This window comes from Theropithecus gelada, chromosome 3 (genome assembly GCF_003255815.1).
Source record: "Theropithecus gelada isolate Dixy chromosome 3, Tgel_1.0, whole genome shotgun sequence".
NCBI classification, from domain to species: domain Eukaryota; kingdom Metazoa; phylum Chordata; class Mammalia; order Primates; family Cercopithecidae; genus Theropithecus; species Theropithecus gelada.
Genome location: NC_037670.1, coordinates 19297317 through 19321209, shown reverse-complemented (window position 1 = coordinate 19321209; position 23893 = coordinate 19297317). Strand labels below are relative to the sequence as shown.

At 57.1% G+C, this 23893-nt stretch overlaps 1 protein-coding gene and 1 pseudogene across 2 annotated transcripts in view; both read left to right on the top strand.

Moving 5' to 3' along the window:
- The window catches only part of PDXK (pyridoxal kinase), a 42521-nt gene extending 23186 nt beyond the window's left edge, over positions 1-19335 (top strand). Inside the window, exons 3-11 of one of the 2 annotated variants that reach the window (XM_025378984.1) lie at positions 1490-1594; positions 3575-3658; positions 6310-6356; positions 9267-9352; positions 10762-10807; positions 12749-12860; positions 14159-14295; positions 16228-16294; positions 16479-19335. In XM_025378984.1, coding sequence (XP_025234769.1) covers positions 1490-1594; positions 3575-3658; positions 6310-6356; positions 9267-9352; positions 10762-10807; positions 12749-12860; positions 14159-14295; positions 16228-16294; positions 16479-16591 — 797 coding nt within the window. In that variant the 3' untranslated portion in view covers positions 16592-19335. The remainder of the gene's footprint in view (positions 1-1489; positions 1595-3574; positions 3659-6309; positions 6357-9266; positions 9353-10761; positions 10808-12748; positions 12861-14158; positions 14296-16227; positions 16295-16478) is intronic. The other variant, XM_025378985.1, reaches the window with a different exon arrangement.
- On the top strand, positions 16876-22510 carry LOC112621555 (annotated as a pseudogene).
- The last annotated feature ends 1383 nt before the right edge of the window (positions 22511-23893 follow it).

The following is a 23893-nucleotide window of genomic DNA, read 5'->3' as shown; positions in this document are numbered from 1 at the left end:
TGCCCGCCTCCCTCTTCCTACCCCTCATCCCAAACCCCGCCCCGGCCTGGCAGAAGCCTCCCCAGGACACACCCTGTACCGGAGGGGCAGGCTGCTGTGTGAGGCACTGACCTTGCCCACGGTGGATACCCCCTGCCCCTCCTGACCCGCAGTGACTGTTAACCCGGAGTCCATCAGGGGCTTGGTCTCTGGCAGACCCACCCCTCAGTGCGTCTACTCTGGTGTCCCGGGCAGAGCACAGGGCAGGCGCCCCCAGATGCACACCCCAGACGCCGCACCGTGCCTGGAGCATTGCTTCTGATGGCAGTCTCAGTACTTTTGCGCCACACGTGCTCCCGTACGACGGCTCCTGGGGAAAGCCAAAGGCGTCCCTGCCAGTGGGAGCCAGTGACTGGTACGCAGGAGGGCCCTCAGGGGCAGGAGCCATGGAGCCGTCCTCTGGTGTGGGAATTCAGGGGATCTTAGCCACAGAGCATGGTGCATGGGCTCAGAGCTGGCTGGCCGTGACCTACCAGTGCGTGATACTTGGACTTTGCTGTTGTAGGAATCCATACGTCAGAGTTTTCCTTATTTGCTGAAAAAGGCATGCGTTAGAGGATGATGCACGTGGGAGAAGGCCAGGAGCCCCTCAATGTGAGGCGTTTCTCATGGGCAAATGTGGGGTATCCATGGTGGACCCCACCTTGTGTGGATGGCTGCCCCCTGAGCATGCTTTGAGCTAGAGCTGTGGTTGGGTCCCACAGTGCAGGAAGGGCTCCCAGGGGACTGGTGGTCCCGCCTGCAGGAAGCCGATGCATCTGTCCTCACACCTTGATATGCCTGTCTGCCTGGGGTGGACACTTCACCCTGGCTACCCATCGGGCCAAGGGCAGGTTGTATACACCTGGGCTGAGGCCTCTTTCTCATTCACATTTGTCTCTTGCTCAGGAGTTGATCTAAGATTGGCTCTAATTGCACCTTAATAAGCTTGTTGGGGTGGGGTCGTAACAAGCCTTACCTGCCAGGGTGTCCGGGTGACAGTGGCCGGTGGCCGAGCACCCCGGCCTGAATAGCTGGGAGCTCATGCAGGAGACTCTGGGAAACAAGAGGCTGTGGCGTTGTGGGGAGATTGTAGCCGGGGCATTCTGGACAGCAGTGGGGGAACAACACAGCCGTGAGCTGGTGTGTGTCTCCGCACACCCTGCCTGTACCTGGGATGCAGCTCCCACAGGAACTGGCAGTGGGAGGGTGGGGGCCACTGAGGCCATAGTAACAATCCCTGACAGTGTAGGGTCAGGGAGCTCACGGGGGCTTGAGGCGTCCGGTCTGGACAGCTGTCGGGACCTGCCAAGCACTGTGCCTGGTGATCTCCTGCTGGCCTTGTGCCAGTCCTTGGGGAGGAGCCGTCCACCAGGCAGCCTCAGGGAGAGTGGGCGGGTGTTGAGGGAGGCCCGTGACCCCACAGCTGGCCCCCTTGTGTCTGAGCCCCCATGGTTTCCTCTGCCTCTAGGCTATGCCCACTGGAAGGGCCAAGTGCTGAATTCAGATGAGCTGCAGGAGTTGTACGAAGGCCTGAAGCTGAACAACGTGAATAAATATGACTACGTGCTCACAGGTGGGTGCCGCAGTGAGCTGCTGCAGGGGACTACAGACCCCGCTCCAGCCAGGGTGGGCTCAGGGAGGTCCAGAGCACCCCCACCCTGGGCCCATCTCGGGTCCCTGCTCCTTCAAGGAGGGCCTCGGCGTGCCCAAGCCACCATCACACCCCCGGTAGCCTGGGGGTCCTGGCCATGCCGTGCCTGCCTGGACAATGACTGTCCTGGCTGTGCCAAGTCACCCCCACTCCTGTGGCCACACTGGGGTTCCGGTGCCCAGGGGAGGGTGCAGGCAGGGTGCTGGGAATGCTGACCAGGGCAGGACAGATGGGTGGGACACTCAGGTGACGGGCTGCTACCTGGTACACTGGCATCTTTTGTCAACTTTCTGATTAAACAAAAAATTGTATTTCTATACATGTTTATTATTGTAATAATTATTATTATTACTATTTTTGAGACAGGGTGTTACTCTGTGGCCCAGGTTGGAGTGCACTGGCCTCGTCATAGCTCATGCAGCCTCAACCTCCCGGGCTCAGGTGATCCTCCTGCTGCAGCCTCCCAGGTAGCTGGGAGTAAAGGCATGCACCACCACGCCCAGCTTTTTTTTTTTTTTTTTTTTTTTTGTAGAGACAGGGTTTTGCCATGTTGCCCAGGCTGGTCTTGAACTCCTGGGCTCAAGCCAGCCACCCACCCTGGCCTCCCAAAGTGTTGGGATTACAGGCATGAGTCACTGCACCCAGCCTAGTTTCTACATTTTTAAACAGTTAGGGGAAACACTTAACCTCCCAAAGTGTTAGAATTACAGGTGTGAGCCATGGTACCCAGCCTCTCTACATGTCTAAAGGTCATATATAAGGCCAGGCACAGGGGCTCAAACCTATAATTCCAGCACTTCAGGAAGACTAGGAGGGAAGCTCGCTTGAGGCCAGGAGTTCAAAACCAGCCTAAGCAACATAGCGAGACCCTGTCTCTACAAAAAATTTTTTTTTTTTTTTTTTTTTTTTTTTTGAGACGGAGTCTTGCTCTGTCGCCCGGGCTGGAGTGCAGTGGCCGGATCTCAGCTCACTGCAAGCTCCGCCTCCCGGGTTCCCGCCATTCTCCTGTCTCAGCCTCCCGAGTAGCTGGGACTACAGGCGCCCGCCACCTCGCCCGGCTAATTTTTTTTTTATTTTTTAGTAGAGACGGGGTTTCACCGTGTTAGCCAGGATGGTCTCGATCTCCTGACCTCGTGATCCGCCCGTCTCGGCCTCCCAAAGTGCTGGGATTACAGGCTTGAGCCACCGCGCCCGGCCTACAAAAAATTTTTTAAAAATTAATTAGCTGGGCATAGTCCCAGCTACTCGGGAAGCTGAGGTGGGAGCTTGAGCCTGGGAGTTCAAGGCTGCAGTGAGCTGTGATTGAACCACTGCACTCTGGACTGGGGGACAGAATGACACCCCGTGTCAAAATAAATAAGACTAAATTAAAGTGTCATATGCTTGTTACTGAAAGTAGGAATATAAACAAAGGAAAGATTACTCCTTCGCCTCTCGCCCGTGGGCTCGTTCCTGTGAAGCACGGCGTTTCTGTTGGGAAATGCTTCGGGGTCTGCCCTCGGTATCTTTGGACTGTGGGGACACCTCGCCTGCACCCATCTCCCTCCCCCCAACCCCGAGCACTGTGGGGACACCTCGCCTGCACCCGCCTCCCTCCCCCCAACCCTGAGCACTGTGGGGACACCTCGCCTGCACCCGCCTCCCTCCCCCAACCCTGAGCCCTGTGGGGACACCTCGCCTGCACCCATCTCCCTCCCCCCAACCCTGAGCCCTGTGGGGACACCTCGCCTGCACCCACCTCCCTCCCCCCAACCTTGAGTCCTGGGGGGACACCTCGCCTGCACCCACCTCCCTCCCCCGCCACCCCATGCAGGGTCTACTGGTGCTTCTCTTTCTTTGTGCCACCGTTGATCGTGGTGAGTCTCCTGTTTTCTGAGGGTAACCTGGGTTCTCCCCCTCAAGGTTATACGAGGGACAAGTCGTTCCTGGCCATGGTGGTGGACATTGTGCGGGAGCTGAAACAGCAGAACCCCAGGCTGGTATATGGTAGGCAGGGGCCCACCCTCGGGTCTGGCTGGGTGGCCCCACACAGGGTAGGGCTGGCGTGGGAGCCCGAGAAGGGACGTCTTAGCCTCCTTCCTCCTCTGCACCCCTCCATGCCCTGCCTCTCCGGGACAGTGAGCTATGTCTGCCAGGCCTCTGAAGATGTGGGCCTGCTGAAGTCCACTGGGCTAGAAGCGTTTGCAGGTGACCCTGGTGTCTTGTGTGGCTGGTGTGAGACAGGAAGGGGTGTCAGTGTGCTCATATAGCAGGGCTGCTGTGTGAAGGCCTGGGGCCCAGGCAGCACCGTTGTGTGACTCCACTGACCCTAAAGGCGGAGGGGGCAAGGGGCCACACCCAGGCAGGGCCAGGCTAGGGAGTTGGAGAAGGGAGGGGCGGGGTCACACCCAGGCAGGACCAGGTTAGGGAGTTGGAGAAGGGAGGGGCCACACCCAGGCAGGACCAGGCTAGGGAGTGAGGACGGACAGGGTCATACCCAGGCAGGGCCAGGTTAGGGAGTAGGGGAGGGGAGGGCCACACCCCAGGTAGGTCCAGGGCTAGGGAGTGGGGGAGGACAGGGTCCTACCCAGGCTGGGCCAGGCTAGGGAGTGGCCAAATCTTTGGGGCATCTGCCTAGATCGATCTTTCCTTAGAGGCCAGGCAGTGCTGGGTCCATCTTGCCGCCTGGGAGAAGGGGCAGCGTCACCCAACCTTGCAGACAGGCTCTCTCTGGGGCGCAGGTCTCCCGGGTGGCCGGAGGGCAGGCCTGGCCCAGCACGTAGTTTGCCACACTGTGTACTGTTGCCCAAAGGGAAAGCGCTTGTCGGGACAGATGTACAAGGCCCGGATTGTGTGTGCTCGAGGCCAGGAAGAGGAAGGGAGCCGCTGCACCTGCTTGGGTGACAAACAGTGATGAATGACACCTCACAGCAATTAGGATGACTGTCATCAAACACACGGAAAATAGCAAGTGTGGGCGAGGATGCGGAAACCCTCACACACAGCTGCTGGGAGTATCAAAGGCTGTGGCCACAGTGGAAAACACGTTGGCAGTTCCCCAACAAGCGGAACACGGACACCACATGACCAGCAATTCCGCCCTGTGCATAGATCCGAGGTAGCCTCAGACGGATGTGCGTGTTCCCACGTTTGTAGCAGCATTGTTCCCAGTGACCAAAGGTGGATACAGGCTGTGTCCAGTGATGGCTGACAAAGAAAATGTCCGTGCATACAGTGGAGTATTACTCATTCTGGAAAAGGAAGGAACTTCTGACACACGCTGCAGTGTGGATGACACTTGAGGACATGATGCTCAGTGAAAGTAGCCAGACACCAAAGGACAACTGTTACATGATTCCATTATGTGAAATATCCATGATAGGCCAATTCATCGAGGTAGAAGGCAGACTAAGGCCTGGCGTGGTGGCTCACGCCTGTAATCCCAGCACTTTGGGAGGCCGAGGCAGGTGGATCACCTGAGGTCAGGAGTTCAAGACCAGCCTGGCCAACATGGTGAAACCCCATCTCTACTAAAAATACAAAAATTAGCCAGGTCTGGTGGCGTACACCTGTAATCTCAGCTACTTTGGAGGCTGAAGCAGGAGAATTGCTTGAACCTGGGAGGCAGAGGTTGCAGTGAGCCGAGATCATGCCACTGCACTCCAGTTTGGGTGACAGAATGAGACTCTGTCTCAAAAAAAAAGCAGACTAGATATTACCAGGGCCTAGGGCAGGGGAAATGGGGAGTGAGTGTTTAATGAGGACAGAGTTTCGGTTTGGGAAGGTGAAATGTTTTGGAGGTAGAGAGTGGTCGTAGTTATACGATAGCAAGAATGCGCTTAATGCCCCTGAATTGTACACCTAAATATGCTTAAACTGGCAAAGATTATGGTATATATTTTTTACCACATTAAAAAGTTAAATTAAAAAAGAGAAGATATCGGCCGGGCGTGGTGGCTCAAGCCTGTAATCCCAGCACTTTGGGAGGCCGAGACGGGCGGATCACAAGGTCAGGAGATCGAGACCAGCCTGGCTAATACGGTGAAACCCCGTCTCTACTAAAAAAATACAAAAAACTAGCCGGGTGAGGTGGCGGGCGCCTGTAGTCCCAGCTACTCGGGAGGCTGAGGCAGGAGAATGGCGTAGACCCGGGAGGCAGAGCTTGCAGTGAGCTGAGATCCGGCCACTGCACTCCAGCCTGGGCGACAGAGCGAGACTCTGTCTCAAAAAAAAAAAAAAAAGATATCTACTTCCACTTGGCAGCTTAAAAAAAAAAAAAAAGAAAGAAAAAAGCCAAATGTGGTTGTTTACGCTTGTATTCCGAGCACTTTGGGAAGCCAAGGTGGGAGGATCGCTTAAGCCTAGGAATTCAAAACCAGCCTCGGAAACATGGTGAGAACCCATCTATACAAATCATTTAAAAGTTAGCTGGGTGTGCTGGTGCATGCCTGTGGTCTCAGCCACTTGGGAGGGTGAGGCAGGAGGATCCCCTGAGCCTAGAAGATCGAGACTGCAGTGAGCCATGATTGTACCACTGCACTCCAGCCTGGACAACAGAGCAAGACCCTGTCTAAAAAATAAAAGAAGAAAGAAATGTTGAGGGTTTCTTACCCGTCAGCTGTAGCCTTTGCTGAAAAGATGTCCTTGTGTCTCTGCAGTGTGTGATCCAGTCTTGGGTGACAAGTGGGATGGCGAAGGCTCGATGGTGAGTAATCTCATGTGTGTGATTTAAAAATGTGGTGAGTGGAGCTATTCCTATCCAGCCAGAAGACAGGCCCACGTCTCTTAAGTGTCTAACTTGGTGGGACTTCTCTGTCCAGGGGTAAAAAGACAAACCTTATTAGGAAGGAAAAAGGGGACCCACATGTTTTCTGTAAAGTGCCCAATAGTAGATAAATATTTACGCCTTTGCCGGCCACACGGCTCTGCCACAGCTGTTTGCATTAGAGCACAGAAGCAGCCACAGGTAAGAGGTGTACAAACAGGATGACCTCTTCTCCTCTCCTCTCCTCTCCTTTCTTTTTCTTCTTCTTTTTCTTCTCTTTCTTTTCTTATTGAGATGGAGTCTCACTAGGTCACCCAGGCTAGAGTGCAGTGCCACAATCTCAGCTCACTGCAACCTCTGCCTCCTGGGCTCAGGCAATTCTCATGCCTCAGTCTCCCAAGTAACTGGAATTACAGGTGTGCACCACCACACCCAGCAAATTTGTGCATTTTTACTAGATACGATTTCACCATGTTGTCCAGGCTGGTCTCGAACTCCTAGCCTCAAGTGATCCACCTGCCTTGGCCTCCCAAAGTGCTAGGATTACAGGCATGAGCCACCATGCCCAGCCATGCATGACTATTTTCTAATAAAATTTCATTTGTGGACACTGAAATTTGAATTTTCTGTAATTTTCATGTGTCACAAAGTACCATTCTTTTTTTTTTGACTTTTTCCCCCTAACCATTAAAAATGTAGAAACCAGGCTGGGTGTAGTGGCTCACGCCTGTAATCCCAGCACTTTGGGAGGCCAGGGTGGGTGGCTGACTTGAGCCCAGGAGTTCGAGACCAGCCTGGGCAACATGGGGAAACCCCACCATCTGTAATCAGAATATAAAACAATGAAGCTGGGTGTGGGGATACCCACCTATAGTCCTAGCTACTTGGGAGGCTGAGGTGGGAGGATCACTCGAGCCCAGGAGGTGGAGGCTGCAGTGAGCTGAGATCACACCACTACACTCACTCCACAGAGCAAGACCCCATCTCAAAAAACAAAGGAAATCTAGAAACCACTGAGCCCGTGAGCTGTATAGTAACAGCAGCAGCTGCAGCCCACAGACCTGGACATCGGATCAAGTGGATGGAGAACAGATCCACTGTGACCAGTCCAGAAGCCTAGAATTTAGAGGCGGAAGGAACCCAAAAGTGATCCTGCCTGTGGGTTTTTAACGCAGCCATTCAGCACCCAGGCGATTTCAGTATCCGCGTTCTTTGTCGTTGTGTCTAGTGTGTCTGTTTGCTTGCTGTATGTTCACTGAGCATAGCGGGCTTCTTCACTGGCACAGGGCACGCCTGGGCCTGCGCCCTGCCTGCCCCGCTGGGTCAGTGGTTGAAGTCAGGATATCTGTTGTTGGGCCTCTAACCAGGTGGGGCGGGCTGGGCCGCTCAGCATCTGTCTGTCCACTCTCTCCCATGCTTGTTCTCTGGAAGGTTCCCTGCCCTGCACCCGTCCTGCAGGACCCCAGCTTGCAGCTCTCTGCTTTCCCTTCATGGTGCTCCCTGGCGTGGGCTCTGCCGACCCTCAGCAGACACTCGTGTTTGGATCACGAAGAGTTGGGGCCACTGTCTGGTTCAGTGCAGCGACGGGATCTGGCCCCTTGATTTTGATCACATTCGTTTTCCTGAACGAGAGTGGCCTGAACACGAGCTGCTATCTCAGATGGGCGGTCACCCCGTCTGTCCCGTTTCCGTGAGGTTAAAGGGATGTGCTTGGGCCTCCCTACCCATAATGGGGCTCTAAAGAGCTTTCCTTCCATTTCCTGGCCCATGGATCCGGGACATCCAGGTGCCACCCACCCATCCTTAGTGCCTCCTAAGCCACGTCTGAAGCAGCGGCCGGTGCGTGACCACCTTGCGTGCTCTGAACACCCGGTGCAGAGGTGCCTCCTGCAGGGCCTCTGATCTCCAAGGGCGGTTTCCGGGAGCGAAGTGAAGTGAAGGGATTGGAAACTCAGGTCACTCAGCCAGCAGGGACTGGTGAAGTGTTCCATAAACCCTGTAAAATTCTTCCAGAGCTTCGCACTGGCTCCAGCTTAAATTTGATCACTCAAGGAAACTCTGTGTTGCCTGGCACGGTGGCTCAGGCCTGTAATCCCAGCACTTTGGGAGGCTGAGGCGGGTGGATCACCTGCGGTCAGGAGTTCGAGACCAGCCTGGCCAACACGGTGAAACCCCGTCTCTACTAAAAAAATACAAAAAAGTTAGCCAGGCGTGGTGGTGGGCACCTGTAATCCTAGCTACTCGGGAGGCTGAGGCAGGAGAATCACTTGAACCCAGGAGGTGGAGGTTGCAGTGACCCAAGACCACGCCATTGCACTCCAGCCTGGGCAACAAGAGCGAAATTCTGTCTTAAAAAACAAAACAAAAAATCACGTGTTGAATTGTTTGTTAGACAACTTAGACAAAAACAAGTAGATGAAGGGTGCATTGACTCAGCCAGGAAGAGCTGGCGGGTTGGGCTCCCAGTCGCAGATGGGCATGGCCAGCGCCCCCCAGCCCTCCCCAGATGACCAGGGCCGCTCCATCCACCCGTCAGGTTTCCCTTTTCTCGTCTCCCTCCTCCCTCTCTCCTTTACCTCCTCCTCCCAGACCCTCTGCGGGGACCCACTGTGCGGCCTGAGTCCTCCCTTGGCCCCTTGGAGCACTTAGGGTTCCCCGCGGTAGTGTGCCTCAGCCACGTGCTGCCCCTGTGGTGGGAACAGCTTGTCTCTACAGTCAGTCGGCCTGGCCCCCGAGCCTGGACTTCAGGGGGCTTTTTAGGGAGCACTCTGTGGTGGGCTTCCCTCCGCGCCCCCGGCATGCTTCCCTCCCAGTGACCCAGCCTCTCCTCCTGTCTCCTTTGTTCGCCAGTATGTCCCGGAGGACCTCCTTCCCGTCTACAAAGAAAAAGTGGTGCCGGTTGCAGACATTATCACGCCCAACCAGTTTGAGGCCGAGTAAGTCATTTTATTTTATTTTATTTTATTTTACTTCATTTTTCAAGACGGATCTCACTCTTGTCGCCCAAGCAGGAGTGCAGTGGCACAATCTCAGCTCACTGCAACCTCTGTCTCCAGGGTTCAGGTGATTCTCCTGCCTCAGCCTCCCAAGTAGCTGGATACAGGCATGAGCCACCATGCCTGGCTAATTTTTGTATTTTTAGTAGAGATGGGGTTTCACCATGTTGGCCAGGCTGGTCTTGAACTCCTAACTTCAGGTGATCCACCCACCTCAGCCTTCCAAAGTGCTGAGATCGCAGGCGTGAACCAGGGTGCCCAGCAGAGTAAGTCATTTTAAATGGCAAATGCTACCAGTCTTTCCCCAGGGAGAGCTGCAGAGAACGTGCCAGAAGGGTCTCCATTCTGCCCTCGGGCTGCCTGTTCTGCTTCCGAAGGGGTCCTCAGGAAGGTCCTGCCGCGGGGCAAGTGCCCCTTGATACTAGAGCAGGATGTGGTGGGGGCGCCTGGGTTGGAGAAGTCCCTGCCCACCGGGTCCCAGGCTCACACCTTCCCTTTGGTAGCAGCAGCCGTGGGCGATGGGGAAAGTTCTCCTGCTCCTGTCCCTTCCCGAGCGGCAGGGCCTCTGGGAGAGGAAGGGGAGGGGTGACTTGGGGAGCTGTGGGCTTGCCTGGGCCACCACGGCGGAGGGAGGGTGGGGGCAGCACAGGCGGCTAGGTCACCTGCCACCCTGTGAGGGGAAGAGGAGTGTGTTGGGTCTGCCTGTCTGATACCGAGTTTGAAAAGGTCTTTCTCTGGGTGCATGGCCCCCCAGCTGAAGAATCAGACACCAAGGGTAAGCCGCCAGCGCCCCAGTGCCATTAAGAGTGGAGCTGCCTATTGAGGAGGCTGGTGCCTGTCATAGCTTAGCTCTACCTGGCCCTGAGCCACGTTCCGAGTCCCCCATTCACGCAGGGGTGGGGGGCGCCTGGACTCTTGGAGGCCTGGGATCCCTGACCTGGGCCTGTCCAGGCTCGGCGGTGGCATCTCGCTCGAGGCCCCTGAGCCATGGGCAGCCCCTGCGTGCATTAATCGTTAGCAGCTCTATGACTTTGTATGGACGTCAGTCACGCATGCTGAGACCCTGCGCTATGGCATGGTCTTAAGTGGGGGCCGTGGCTGCTGTGCATCACCTTGGTTATGTATAAACAGCAGCCATGATTGGGCCTTGCCTGACTCCTGTCATATGAGTGTCCCTTTTAGAAGCAAACCGCACATGTTGCAGAGGCCCCGGCCCATGGTGGCCAGTGGACGAAGAGCCTGTAGGGATGAGGCTTTCCAGAGCCGCTGTAGTTTGGGGAATGTCAACACACAACCTGGAGAAGAGAGGCTCACCTGTCCTTGCCTGCCTGCCCCTGCCTGTCTTCCAGGTTACTGAGTGGCCGGAAGATCCACAGCCAGGAGGAAGCCTTGGCGGTAAGGAGGCCCTCTGGGGCCTGTGCGGGGCAGATGTGCCACTCACGGTGGGAACGGGAGATGGGCTGCCTGAGTGGCACCATTGCGTCCTTTGTCCCCAGCAGTGACTGAACCGTCTGTACCAGTCAGGGGCCTCCAGAGACCAGCAGATATGTGCACGTGTGTGTGCATGTGTGCGTGTGTGTGCGTGTGCATGTGTGCGTGTGCGTGCGTGCGTGCAAGTGTGTGTGCGTGTGTACATGTGTGTGCGCGCATGTGTGTGCATGTATGGGTGTGTGCGTGTGTGTGTCCGTGTGCATGTGTGTGCGTGTGTGTGTGCGCATATGTGCGTGCGTGTGTGAAGAGATGTTGCAAGGCGGTGGCTTGAGCTGTTTGGAGGCTCCTGGGCATGCTTGGAATTTGCAGGGCAGGCTGGAGTCTCGACACAGGAGCAGATGCAGCCGCCCAAGGGGCAGTTTCTTCAAAGTCCTTTTTCTCTGGGACTTGGGGACCGTGGGTGTCATGCTAGCATTGAGCCTTGGTTGAGTCATCTTAGTCTGTTGGGGCTGCTGTGACAAAATGCCTGAGACTGGATGATTTATGAAAAACGGAACTTTTGGCCGGATGCAGTGGCTCAACACCTGTAATCCCAGCACTTTGGGAGACTGAGGCAGGCAAATCACCTGAGGTCAGGAGTTGGAGACCAGCCTGGCCAACATGGGAATACCCCACCTCTACTAAAAATACAAAAATTAGCTGGGCGTGGTGGTGCACGCCTATAATCCCGGCTACTTGGGAGGCTGAGGCTGGAGAATCGCTGGAAGCCAGGAGGTGGAGGTTGCAGTGAGTTGAGATTGGAGATTGCACCACCGCACTCCAGCCTGGGCGACAAAGTGAGTGAGACTCCGTCTCAAAAAAAACGAAACAAACAAACAAACAAAACAGAACTTTGTTCCCCACAGTTCTGGAGGCTGGGAAGTCTAAGGCCACGGCGCCGGCAGGCTCAGGGTCTGGCGGGAGCTGCTTTGCCGCCCCGACTGCGCCTTGTTGCTGCATCCGCGTGTGTGGACGGCAGGGGGCTCGAGGACCCCATGCTGCTTCCTCCAGCCCTCTCATCAGGCACAGAGAAAGGGGAGCCCTTGTGACTTAATCACGCCCCAGAGGACCCCCTCGGAATACTGCCACATGGGTGCGATGTTTCAACACGCATTTTAGAGCGGACACCGTCCGACTGCAGCGGGAGTCCACGTGCTTGGGGCTGCGTTCCCGAACAGCCTGACCCTACCCTGAGTTTTGTCTTCACAGCCCAGGGGCCTGGTCCTGGCAATGGGCCACTGCAGCGGCCACTCCTCCCACTCGGGGGCCTTTCGCTGACTTGGTCCTGGGCCCTGGGGCTGCAGAGTCAGCTGGCCCTGGGGCAGGGTCCAGATTCTGCTATGGTCGTGTTCTGGGTGGCGATGCAGCACGTGTGTGTGTGTGCATGGACGTGTGTGTGTACAGCACATGTGTGTGCATGGATGTGTGTGTGCGTGTGCGCACGTGCGTGTGTGTGTGAAGCACATGTGTGTGTGCACGTGTGCTGCTTGCTCTGAGGCAGCCATGCAGTGGAGACAGTTTCCACAAGAGTTACAGAAAAACCAACGTACAGAGGGGCCAGCTCCTCCCCGCTGCAGGACAGGCACGCGTCTGTCCACTTACCTGTCCAGCCCCCAAGGGGGAGGCCCTCACCAGTCACCTGCGTGGACCCACACAGTTTGGGCTGACAGTTTGGGGAGGATGGTGGCTGACCAGGTGGCTGTCTGCCCTCTGGGAGTGGCACTATTGAGAATGGGCTCTGGGGGAGTGGGGTGTGGCGGGCCCCGGGGGAGTGGCGTGTGGCGGGCCCCGGGGGAGTGGGGTGTGGCCGGCTCTGGGGGAGTGGCGTGTGACCGGCGTGGCTGACGCTCCCCATGCCGCTGCCAGGTGATGGACATGCTGCACTCTATGGGCCCTGACACCGTGGTCATCACCAGCTCCGACCTGCCCTCCCCGCAGGGCAGCGACTACCTGATTGTCCTGGGGAGCCAGAGGAGGAGTAAGTGCCCCCCTTATGCATCGCGGCCTCCTCTGCTCTTCCCAGAGGAAGGCGTCCTTTGGGGCTGCAAGAATGTTTTGGGTTCAGTAGCATGAAAATTATGCCTTACCCAGCACTGGGATGACACCCCCATTTTACAGGCTCTTGGAGGTCGGATGGGATTCCCAAGACCGCACAGGTCCTGATGAATGGCCTGGCTGGAACCCGCTTCCACGGGCCCAGCATCATAGGCCTCCCTCGAAGCTGGGCCGAGTCCCTGAGTTCACTGGGAGGACGCGTCCGCTCAGCTGTGCTGATTCTTTACACAGATACCACCGGGTTGATTTTCTCTGAACAGTGTGAAAATGACACACGGCCGGGCGCGGTGGCTCAAGCCTGTAATCCCAGCACTTTGGGAGGCCGAGGCGGGTGGATCACGAGGTCAGGAGATCGAGACTATCCTGGCTAACATGGTGAAACCCCGTCTCTACTAAAAATACAAAAAACTAGCTGGGCGTGGTGGCGGGCGCCTGTAGTCCCAGCTACTTGGGAGGCTGAGGCAGGAGAATGGCGTGAACCCGGGAGGCGGAGCTTGCAGTGAGCCCAGATCAGGCCACTGCACTCCAGCCTGGGAGACACAGCGAGACTCCATCTCAAAAAAAAAAAAAAAAAAAAGAAAATGACACACAAGGCTGGGGCCATGCCCTAAGCTAGTGGCCACGAGTTCACACCCATGGCCCCGAGAGAACAGTTGTGGCCTCCTCGCCGCTCTCTCTCTGGACATGGGAGCCTTGTGGGCACACACATTGGCACAACTGCACATACACACAGGCACACACACGTGGACATGGATACACGCACACATACATGTGGACACACAGGCACATGCACACATGTGGGCGCACACACATACACGCACATGGACACATGCACACATATACACGGACACATGCATACATGTGGGCACACACGTACACTCGGGCACACGTACACGTGGGCACGCACACACACGCGCAGACACACACACACTTGGATGTGTGCAGACGTCTCCTAGTTCTTCACGCCGTTGTTACTCTCGGGAGCTGCACAGCGACCCCCGAGACCAGCCTGGCTGTGGCTCTCTGAGGCTGCAGTCTTTCCCTTGCGGTGGTGGTGGGGTCCCCATGCAGGCCCAGAGCCCCTGCAACCTGAGCGAGGCCACCATGTGCTCTGCCCCATGACCCTCCCTGCCGCTGTGCCCGGGAGGACCAGGGATGGGGAGGCTGGCCCTGGCAGAGGAGCGGCAGATCTCAGTGACCTTGCCCATCTTCTCCCGCTAGGGAATCCCGCTGGCTCCATGGTGATGGAACGCATCCGGATGGACATTCGCAAGGTGGACGCTGTCTTTGTGGGCACTGGGGACCTGTTTGCTGCCATGCTCCTGGCGTGGACACACAAGCACCCCAATAACCTCAAGGTCAGCCACACCACTGCTCCCCTCCTCGCCCACTCCCACGGCACCTCGTGGGGAGCAGGGTATGAGAGTCCTGCTGGGGGGGGTCCCTGCTGAGCTGACAGGGCCTGGCCCTGAGTGCCGGCCCCAGTTGTGGGGCAGGGCAATAGCTGGGCCGTGGGCTCCGGAGTTGCACCTGTCACCCTCAGATCGCCTCCCATCTCCCCTTATTTGGGACCTAGGGATGATCAGAGTCTGGGGGGTGCTCAGGTGAGAGATGCGTCAGAACAGACCCACGGGGGTCCCACCTGAATTCAGATGCCGTCCGCCTGGCGTTGACGCAGGGCTGTGGGGTGCATGGAGCTGTTGTGTCCTGGTGACCTGGGGGCTGCTGCGGAGGAGTGGCACCCACAGCGTTTCCCACAGTGTGACCACAGCAGTGACCTGAGGGACTGAAAGGCCAGAGCCGCCCATCGGGGACAGTAGACGGGAGGCTGAGGACAGGGTTCAGGCAGGTGTGGACAGTAGGCGGGAGGCTGAGGACAGGGTCCAGGCAGGTGTGGACAGTAGGCGGGAGGCTGAGGACTGGGTCCAGGCAGGTGTGGAGAGCTCTTTTGCAGCATTGTCGGGGTGTCTGCCTGCTTTACAAGTTTGTGGAGATCGGGTGGCCTTGCTTAGACACTGGGCGGAGTGGGTCTGCTGGTCGACTGGCATGGCAGGTTGGGATGTGGGGTCTCGTGAGCCTTTCTTGTGTGTCCCTTGGTTAAGCACACAGCTCAGTGGGGACAGAGGAGTTTCGCTGCAACTGTGGCGCTCAGATTCGTGACCTCCTGTGCTGCATGCGGCAAAGTTGCATTGTGGCCTTGGCGGGTGGTTTTGTCAGCCGAGTCCTCGGACCTTTGGAGTGTGTCTTCCTACAACACTGTCCAGACGCCTGCTGTGCTCTGAGGTGGTCTCCAGCCCCTGGGCTCAGCCCCCTAAACTCCCCTGGGTGCTCCCTGTTGTGTCTGCAGGGGGTTTAGGTAGGAGGGAGGGGCCTGCCATCCCTTTGAAATGTGAGGCAGGGCAGGGATGCCATGGGAGTGGCAGGAGGAAGACAGGACGCCTCTGTCACCGTTGGATGCGCCGGGGAAGGAAGAGTTCAGAGGTCAGGACCTGCAGGTGGCTCTACCTGTCTTGTCTTTGCCGGGCCCCTCAAGGGGCTATGTGTCCCCCAGGGTACACCTCCTCCCCAACAAGTCAGTTTCAGCTGAGTGTGCTGGTGTGTAAAATGGAAGAGGTGGACTGAGGCCCTTCACCTCCCATGGGACTAGCCCTCTGCATACCCCGAGCTGGAATGCACAGCCCCCTCATTCCATCCCTTCTGGCCCCTCAAGAGCAGTTAAACAGGACCATTAAGTAGGCCTGCTGTGTTTAATTGGTGGTGCAGAGCAGTGGAAACGTGCCAGCTGGTGCCCCGAGGAGGCCTCGCTGCCGGGCCACCCAAGGTCACATTCTGGGTTTGGCCAGCCCAGGCTTGTGGAGTCAGGGAGCGAGTTCGCCATGCTTCCCCAGCACCTTTGACTCTGAGGCATCACTGAGTGATGACTGGCCAGGCTTTCGGCAGGAGCGCTTCCCCCTGTAGACTCGTTATAAGGAGTTAATTCTGGGCACTCTTACCAAGCTCCTGCTGCCTGCCAGGTTCTATGCAGGTCACGAGGCTGTCCCTTCTGTGAGCCATCTCTTGTCCAGAGCTGGTGACTGGGACCAGGCATCCGCTCAGCCCTCCAGGCTCTCCGTGGTGGACAGTCCGTGGCCTGTCCTCCAGGACTCAGCACGTGTGCTGGCAGAGCTGGCTCCCCGGTGGCTCGGAGAGCAGGATGGCCTTTGTGTTCACTGGAAATCCCCTCCCGGCAGCAATGGACACGTCGGGTGTCGTGCGTGGGCTGGGGCACAGCAAGTCTTTCCTCCCTGCAGGTGGCCTGTGAGAAGACCGTGTCTGCCTTGCACCACGTTCTGCAGAGGACCATCCAGTGTGCAAAAGGTACGGCGGCCGGGCTGCATGGGCTGTGTGGGCTCCTGGGTCCTGAAGTGGGTGGGAGAGAAGAGCCGGCATGTGCTGGTTTCGAAGGTGTGACTAGTGTCTCCTGCTGGTGTCGCCTTTGAGAGTGGGGGCAGCAGGCAGCAGTGGGAGCCCCTCTGAGATGGGAACTCTGCCTGCCCTGCAGCCCAGACCGGGGAAGGAGTGAAGCCCAGCCCCATGCAGCTGGAGCTGCGGATGGTGCAGAGCAAAAGGGATATCGAGGACCCAGAGATCGTCGTCCAGGCCACGGTGCTGTGAGGGCCGCGCCGCTCACCCGTGACGCGCAGCGCGTTGGTGTCTCCATGTTTGTCCCTGTGAAAACATGTAACGTCTGCCTTAGAGCCATGACCGAAACTTGATATTTTTTTCTTTCATGAGTGTCTGGCATCTGCTGGTCTTCATTGTGAAATGTGCCAGTCGTGCTTTGTGAAAATAACAAAGCGGTCACAGAAATTTGTGATCTGAAAACCCAGCTCTCTTCCCCACAAGGCTCCTGGGCCTCCAGGAAGACAGGCCCCTGTTTGCCAACTCAGAGGCGTTCCATGTGGGAGGGTGAGTGGGTGAGGCCGAGCCCGCTGCGCCTGGAGCCTCGAGTGGGCCCTGGCTACCGCTACCACACCGGGGCCATGTTGCGCGTGGACTGGGCCTGGGTGGCCTCTGTCTTTGCATCTCTGAGAAGGAGTTGGGTGGTAACTGTTGGGGTCAGAAAGAATTCTGCCAGATATCTTGACTGTCATTCTGATCATAGCCTCTTTGTTCTTGCACTTGAACTTTTGTTTCTTACTGTGCTGCTCATGGAGTCCCTGGGGATTTTAGATCTTAGGCTGTTGTTTCACCGTATGGAAGGGTTGATGTGAGCTTGCTCGAACACACACAGGGCAGCGACAGGGACTTTCCCAGGCCCCAGCAAATTCAAGTCGGTCGGCAGACCTCTCAGGTATCCGCAGGACCTCCTGTAGCCCATGGCCGTCTTCCAGGAATCTGCTGCATGACACGAGGAAGATGCTAATGCAGTAAGGTCCGTGCTGGGCCGAGAGCAGCTCTGAAGCTCCATAGAGCCACCCCGTCAGGTTTCTTGTGGAAGCTCCCATCATCCGTGCTGCAGCACGCCGAGCACTGCATGTTTGCCACATGCTGCCCGTGACAGCACATCAAGCCACAGCGTTTGTAGACAGGACAGAGGGGTGCCCGCCCCCTGCCCCTGCTGGCACAGCAGTTCCCAGGCCCTTGGGCAGGCTGGGGTGGCAGCAGAGGCCACAGCACCAGCTCTGACAAGTCCCGTCATCCTCTGCTCAGCAGTGACCTCCCTGGCCCCACTTTGCCCAGAGCTTGGGGTCCCTCCAGGTACAGCTCTAGGCAGCAGTGCCTATCTGGCCTGCCTTGATTTCAACCACACCCCTGCACCCCACCTCTGGGGCATGCAGAGGTTTGTGTCTCCAAGGAACCCACAGCTGGAGAGAAATAGGGAGATGCAGGAAGTAGGGTCCATGGGGCTCCTAGGAAGCAGACTCTCCAAGGGGTACCCCCACCCCACTACCTTCCCCACAGACGGGCCCCTCCCAAAGCCCACACCCTCCTGTGAGACCATTCCAGTGTCTTCTAGAAAGACTTGCTTGCCAGGAGTGCATTCTTTGTTGAAAAATGCCCTAAGGTGAAAAGATGCAGGTTTATATGGAACCCCCCACCCCCGTCCCCACTCTTCCCCACTCTGTTCGTTCTGAATGTCTTCATGAGTGTGTGTCAGAGTGCCCGGCTGCCTCACCGCAACCAGTGAGTCAGACACAGGTTTCCCAGCCATGTTTCCTGGCTTCGAGGACACGGGTGGCAGGCCCCTTGCTGCCCAGGGCCACTGGTCCCTGCAGGGTGCTGCCTCACCAGCAGGAAGGAGGAAGGCTGTGGCCGGAGCCTGGCGGGGAGGCGGCCTCCCGCTGTGTGAGTGCAGGGGTCCGCCAGAGCCACCTGGGCCTCCGAAGGGCCTTCTACTGGAAATACCCTCACTGCCAAGTGGAGACTGCGGCGTGTGCCACATTGCCAGCCACCAAGAAAGCGTTTCTTTTTCTTTTTTTTTTTTAAACACCAAGAGCACATATAGCACGGGGGAGAGAACCTGAATGTCTGTTCTGTGAGCTGGTGAAAAACCCAGCATGAGAATGCAGTGTCAGGCCCCTTCTGCCCGTGCAGTGGGTGTTACGGGCGGTGTGCCCTGGCGAGCAAGCTTTGATTCTTCGTTCTTTGAAGCTCGTTTCAGAGGCTGAGTCCCCACATCAGCTTTAGTTCTTGGACTTCCCTATATTAAGCAAGAATTAGGAGAATGGCGGTCCCCGCAGGTGCCTCCTGTAAATCCTGAGCTCTCTGGCGCAATCCGAAACTTCTCTTGTTTTCTTTGGCTGTATCGGCCGAGCCAGGAGAGGCCTGGGCTGTGACTAAGGAGAAAGACATCAGGGGTTTCTGAGAGTAGACGGTGGCTTTGTGGGTGCAGGGCTTTTGTGGAAATTGTCAGCCTCTATGGGAAGTGTCCGGCATCCCCTCCCCAGACTGCCTGCTGTCACAACAGAGCTGCTGGAGCCTGCCTTGCCCACGGCCCATTTCCACCCGGGCATGTTCGTCTCTCACGACTTGGGCAGAGGCCCCCGGTGGTCCTGAGTTTCAGTTTCTCATCCAGGAAGGTAACCATGGGCATTGGCAGTGGGTTTCCATATGGCTTGGATCCAAATTAGAGTTGATCTTTGTTTTCACTTTCCATAGTTAATAACATGCAAAATAATGAGAAGAATTTACTTTAAGGTGAGAGCTGTATTGGTCCAACATTGCCTGCTTATTGCCAGGGTACAGAATTTTAATACTTTCTTAATCCAGTTTTTCAAACTTCTCCTTGTAGACCATAAGGATGAATTCCACGATAGGATCCTTTTTAAAATCTATTTTAAATGGTTGTCTGGTCCTGCTGAGGTTATTATGTGCATCTGCTATTTTTTCAATACACGTAAACAGGTACAGCGTGATGCTTCGTTTCATGTCCTGTTCTTAAGCTCGTTAGAGCCAGTTTTGAAACATTTGGTCTTACGTGGATGGAGGCCGGCTTGGCTTAGCCGTGCTGATGAGTAGGTGAGGGACGTCTCCATCTTGAGGTCACCAGGCAAGAGAGTTGCCTGCACCAGGTGGGAGGCCAAGCCCCTGGGGTGACAGTCCCCACCGCCACCTGAGGTAAGAAAATAAAAACGAGGTGGTTGCGCTCAGGCCTCTGTCATGCCTGGTGTCAGAGAAGGCAGAGCCCGCAGTAGGGTGCAGGGTACAAGGCCCTGGGAGGGCGCCAGCCAGGGAAGGTGGTATAGATGGCCCTCAGATTGCTGGGCCCCGAGCAGCTCCCCGCCCTGCCCATCCACCTGCCCTGGCTCCAGCCTCGTTCTCTCTTTAGTTTAACTGTGTGAAAAGAGGAGATTGAGAGTGTTCTGGTGACTGGAGCTCTTCTCCTTGTCTTTCCTGCCTTCCGACGGGGCCGCCTGTGTTGGGGCAGCAGGGTCCATGTTTATGCAGATCGGAGGTGCCTCTACCGTGTGGCCGCACTGTACTGTGCTGCCCGGGTAGCCAGGAATCTGTCCGTCTCTCCCCTGCCGCCTGCCTGGTCTCATGGGCCTCCTTCATACACTGCTCCCTATGGATTGCCTGCCTGGGCCCAGAGCAGGGCAACTGGAGTTTGTGAGTGAGCAGAGTATGTTATGTGCAGACAGGGAAACGAGAACTTTGAACCTGGCTTTCTGAGTCCAGGGCAGAGCTGCGTGGCCCCCGACACCAGTCTGCCGCCAGAGGGATGTGCCTGCTGAGCCTTTTCCTTCCACACCGCCTCTGGCTGCCGGGCCAGCGGCTTCCACTGAGACTCCCTGGAGAGCCGGCTCCTGTGTCCATCCACCGAGCACTCAGACGGATGCTGATGACCAGGCCGAGGGGGAGCCCAGAAGGACCCCAGGCCCTGGGTAGGGTGGCTCTGGGAGGCCAGGTCCACTGCCCGGAAGTCTGTCAGCCCTAAGCCAGGGAAGACGAGCTTGGCCTGGCGGGTCTGGGTGGACGCCGCTCCCCCTCCGGACTCCCTGCACAGGGAAGGAGGCCTGAGCCTCTGTGGCCCTGTAGCCGTGGGCAGAGCTGGGCCTGTCCTGTGTTCCTGCCTGGCAGGTGCAGGTGCTGGCCGTCTCAGGCGGAAGGAGGTGGGAATCTTGGATTTTTTTTTTTTTTTTTTTGAGATGGAGTCTTGCTCTAACACCCAGGCTGGAGTACAGTGGTGCGATCTCGGCTCACTGCAACCTCCGCTTCCCGGGTTCAAGTGATTCTCCTGCCCCAGCCTCGCGAGTAGCTGGGATTACAGGCGCGCGCCACCACGCTTGACTGATTTTTGTATTTTTAGTAGAGACGGGGTTTCACCATGTTGGCCAAGCTGGTCTCGAACTCCTGACCTCAGGTGATCCACCCAACCCGGCCTCCCAAAGTGCCGGGATTACAGGCGTGCGCCACCCACCGCGCCCAGCAGAATCTTGGCATTTTTATAGACAGCACCTCAGTTTCTGACTCCAGCTGCGTACTTCCTGCCTCTACCAGCAGGGGTCGCCACCAGGCCAGAGCCAGGGCCGGGTCCCTGCGTCCATCCCCCCGGTAGGATGGACATGAGCCGTCCTTCGAGGGGACTTTTTTCAGTGTGCGACTCCTCTCTGTTAGGTGGGAGGAGCCGGTGTGTGTGGCCTGTGCCGTGCTCAGCAATGCGTGGCTGGGCTCTGTGTGTGTCCCCTGTTCCTGCAGGGCCCAGCAGGCATCGTAGTGTGGCAGCTGTGTCCGAGCCACTGCCCGGGCATCCCACGACCCGCCAGGGGCTTTCTGTCGCATGTGTGTCTCCTGTCGACTCTGCACTTCGTTCTCAGAGCAGAATGTTTCCTGTTCTCAGTGCGTGAAGACACTGGTTTTCGATCTGCGTCTAAAACCACTTTCCCGCCTTTCATTGTAACACAGTGTGTTCATTTGTTTAAAACAGAGTTTAATGAGTAATTTAGATCTGACTGGTCAATATCTTAAAACTTTATATTAATAAAAAGTTCTTCCTGGAATTTTTCTTTCAATTCTGGCAGAATAAACAGGTGTTTTTAAGTTTTCCCACCGTCTGAGCCAAGCAGGACCCTGTCCCCGAGCAAGAGATGTCCCCTTCCATCCCTGACCCCCTGCCTGAGACAAGCCTTGTTGGGGGGCCCCAGCTTCAGGGCTGTGGTGGGAATAGCACCCGCAAATGCCAGCCTCTCCTTTCTTCCCATCCACCAGTTCACTACAAGGCCATTTCTGGTCTTTATGCAACAGGAAGCCCATTTCTGATGGGATGTGCCTTCCAGTGCCACAGGGCCACTGACCCCACGCATCTCTGTCCTGTCCATCAGTGCTGGGATGGACAGCAAGGGCGAGCCCAGTGTCTGGCAGATAGGTGGATGGGAACGGAGAGGGGAGAATGCCATCCTAAGCCTGTGTTTGGGGAGCCCCCACACGGCCTGGGTACTGCCTGGGAAACCTGTCCTAAGTAAAACATGGGCCTCGCCTCGCCCACCGGCCTGCGAAGCCAGTGTCTCCGTGAAGGTGGATGAAAGCACCTTTGTCCTCATTTTGAGCTGCAAGCTGGGTCAGCGGCTTCTGAAGCCCTCAAGTGACTTTCTTTTTTTGTTGTTTTTTGAGACGGAGTCTAGCTCTGTTGCCCAGGCTGGAGTGCAGTGGCGCAATCTTGGCTCCCTGCAAGCTCTGCCTCCTGGGTTCACACCATTCTCCTGCCTCAGCCTCCCAAATAGCTGGGACTACAGGCGCCCGTCACCACACCCGGCTAATTTTTTGTATTTTTAACAGAGATGGGGTTTCACCGTGTTAGCCAGGATGGTCTGGATCTCCTGACCTCGTGATCCGCCCATCTCGGCTTCCCAAAGTGTTGGGATTACAGGCGTGAGCCACCACACCCGGCTGCCCTCAAGTGACTCTCTAACCCAAGACCCAGCTCCTAGCAGGAGGAGGGTGGGTGCAGGGCTGGTGGGACAAAAAGAGGCCTCAGCAGGCCTGACAGACCCTTCCAGTGAGTCCCAAAGCGTGTCAAGCAGCTAGGAGGACCTGTGTCAAGCTCAAGCCATCGTAGGTCCCCATGAGGTATCTGAAGCCCCTTCTTGGTGACGGGAGGCGGAGGTGCTGACATTCTGGGGAATGGACCTGAGTCTTGGGCTGGCTCCGCGCAGGCCCCTGAAGGGGGTGAGGTGTGTGGTGACCTGGATGCCTGTAACTTCATGGCTGCATCATTCCTGATTCAGAACTTTAGCTGGAGCTTCATCTGGTGATTGCAGAACTGGACCAACGGGAGGACTGTGGCGCGGCCCGGTCCCTCCCTCGCATGGACCAACAGGAGGACTGCGGCGTGGCCCGGCCCCTCCCTTGAATGGAGCTCAGCTCTTCGGAGGTGTCAGCACCTGTCGCCTCCGTGGTCCGCCTGCCGAGGGAGTGCGGCCCCCGCGAGGTTCGGGGTGACTTTGTTTGCCGAAGTGGCCGGCCCTGCGTGTGTCCTGTGGATGTTTGTGAGCCTTGGTTCCCACAGCACCGTGTAGGCTGCGTCTGTTTCGTGCTGGTCCTGTTGAGGCGTGATGGTTCCCCCCCATCCCAGGAGCGCCCTACCTGTGATTGGCTGAACACCCAGTACCCCGCCAGCCACGCTAGGGGTTGCTGCTGGAAATGGTGGCAGCCGACTCCCTAAAAACCTCCCCGTTGGAGGAAAGAGCATGCCTTGCCCCTGCCTGCTGGACCCAGGCCCCCTTTCGTCCTGTGCTCTGTTCTCTGCCTGGGGGGCTGGCCTGGGTGTCCCGGCGTGGGCTTCCTGCAGGACTTCCCAGGGCAGAGCCCTCGGGGATGGGAGGCCGGGGCTCCCTTCCCTGCCCTCCCTGCGTGATTCTGAGGCCCAGCTCCGGGTGTTGGCCAAGGGCGTCTGCTCCTTCTGGGTTCCACCTGGCTCCTTCACACCTGGGTGGTGACATTGCAGGGCCTCTGGCTTGGCCGATCTCGTGTTCCCCTGACTCATGTGCACCTGTGCAATAAACCCACAGACTAACCTCCAGCAATGCCAGGCTGGTTGCTGTGTCCCAAGAACAAGGAGAAGGCGGAACCAGGGGCTGCAGAACCAGTCCCTCCCCACGAGGCTCCCCTCTGGACGCCCCTCCCTGTGGAGGACACCAGGAGCCACAGACCCCAGACCACAGAGCATGCAGGGGAGGGCACAGGGCGGCTGGGACAGGGTGTCTGCTGCCTCGTTTACGGGATTGGCTCCTTGTCTGGCACACTGCTGCCTGCACTGCTCCCGTCCCCTATGGTGGCTACTCTGGGCCTACAGGCCTAATCCTGCTTGGCATGAAAGTGTCCTAAGGCTACTGTGACAAATTTCCACAAGCTGAATGGCTTAAAGGAACACATTTGTTCTCTTACAGTTGCAGAGGCCAGAAGAGTCTAAAAGCAGTCAGCAGGGCTGGTTCCTCCTGGAGGCTTGGAGGGGCTGAATCCTTTTCCTGCCTTTTC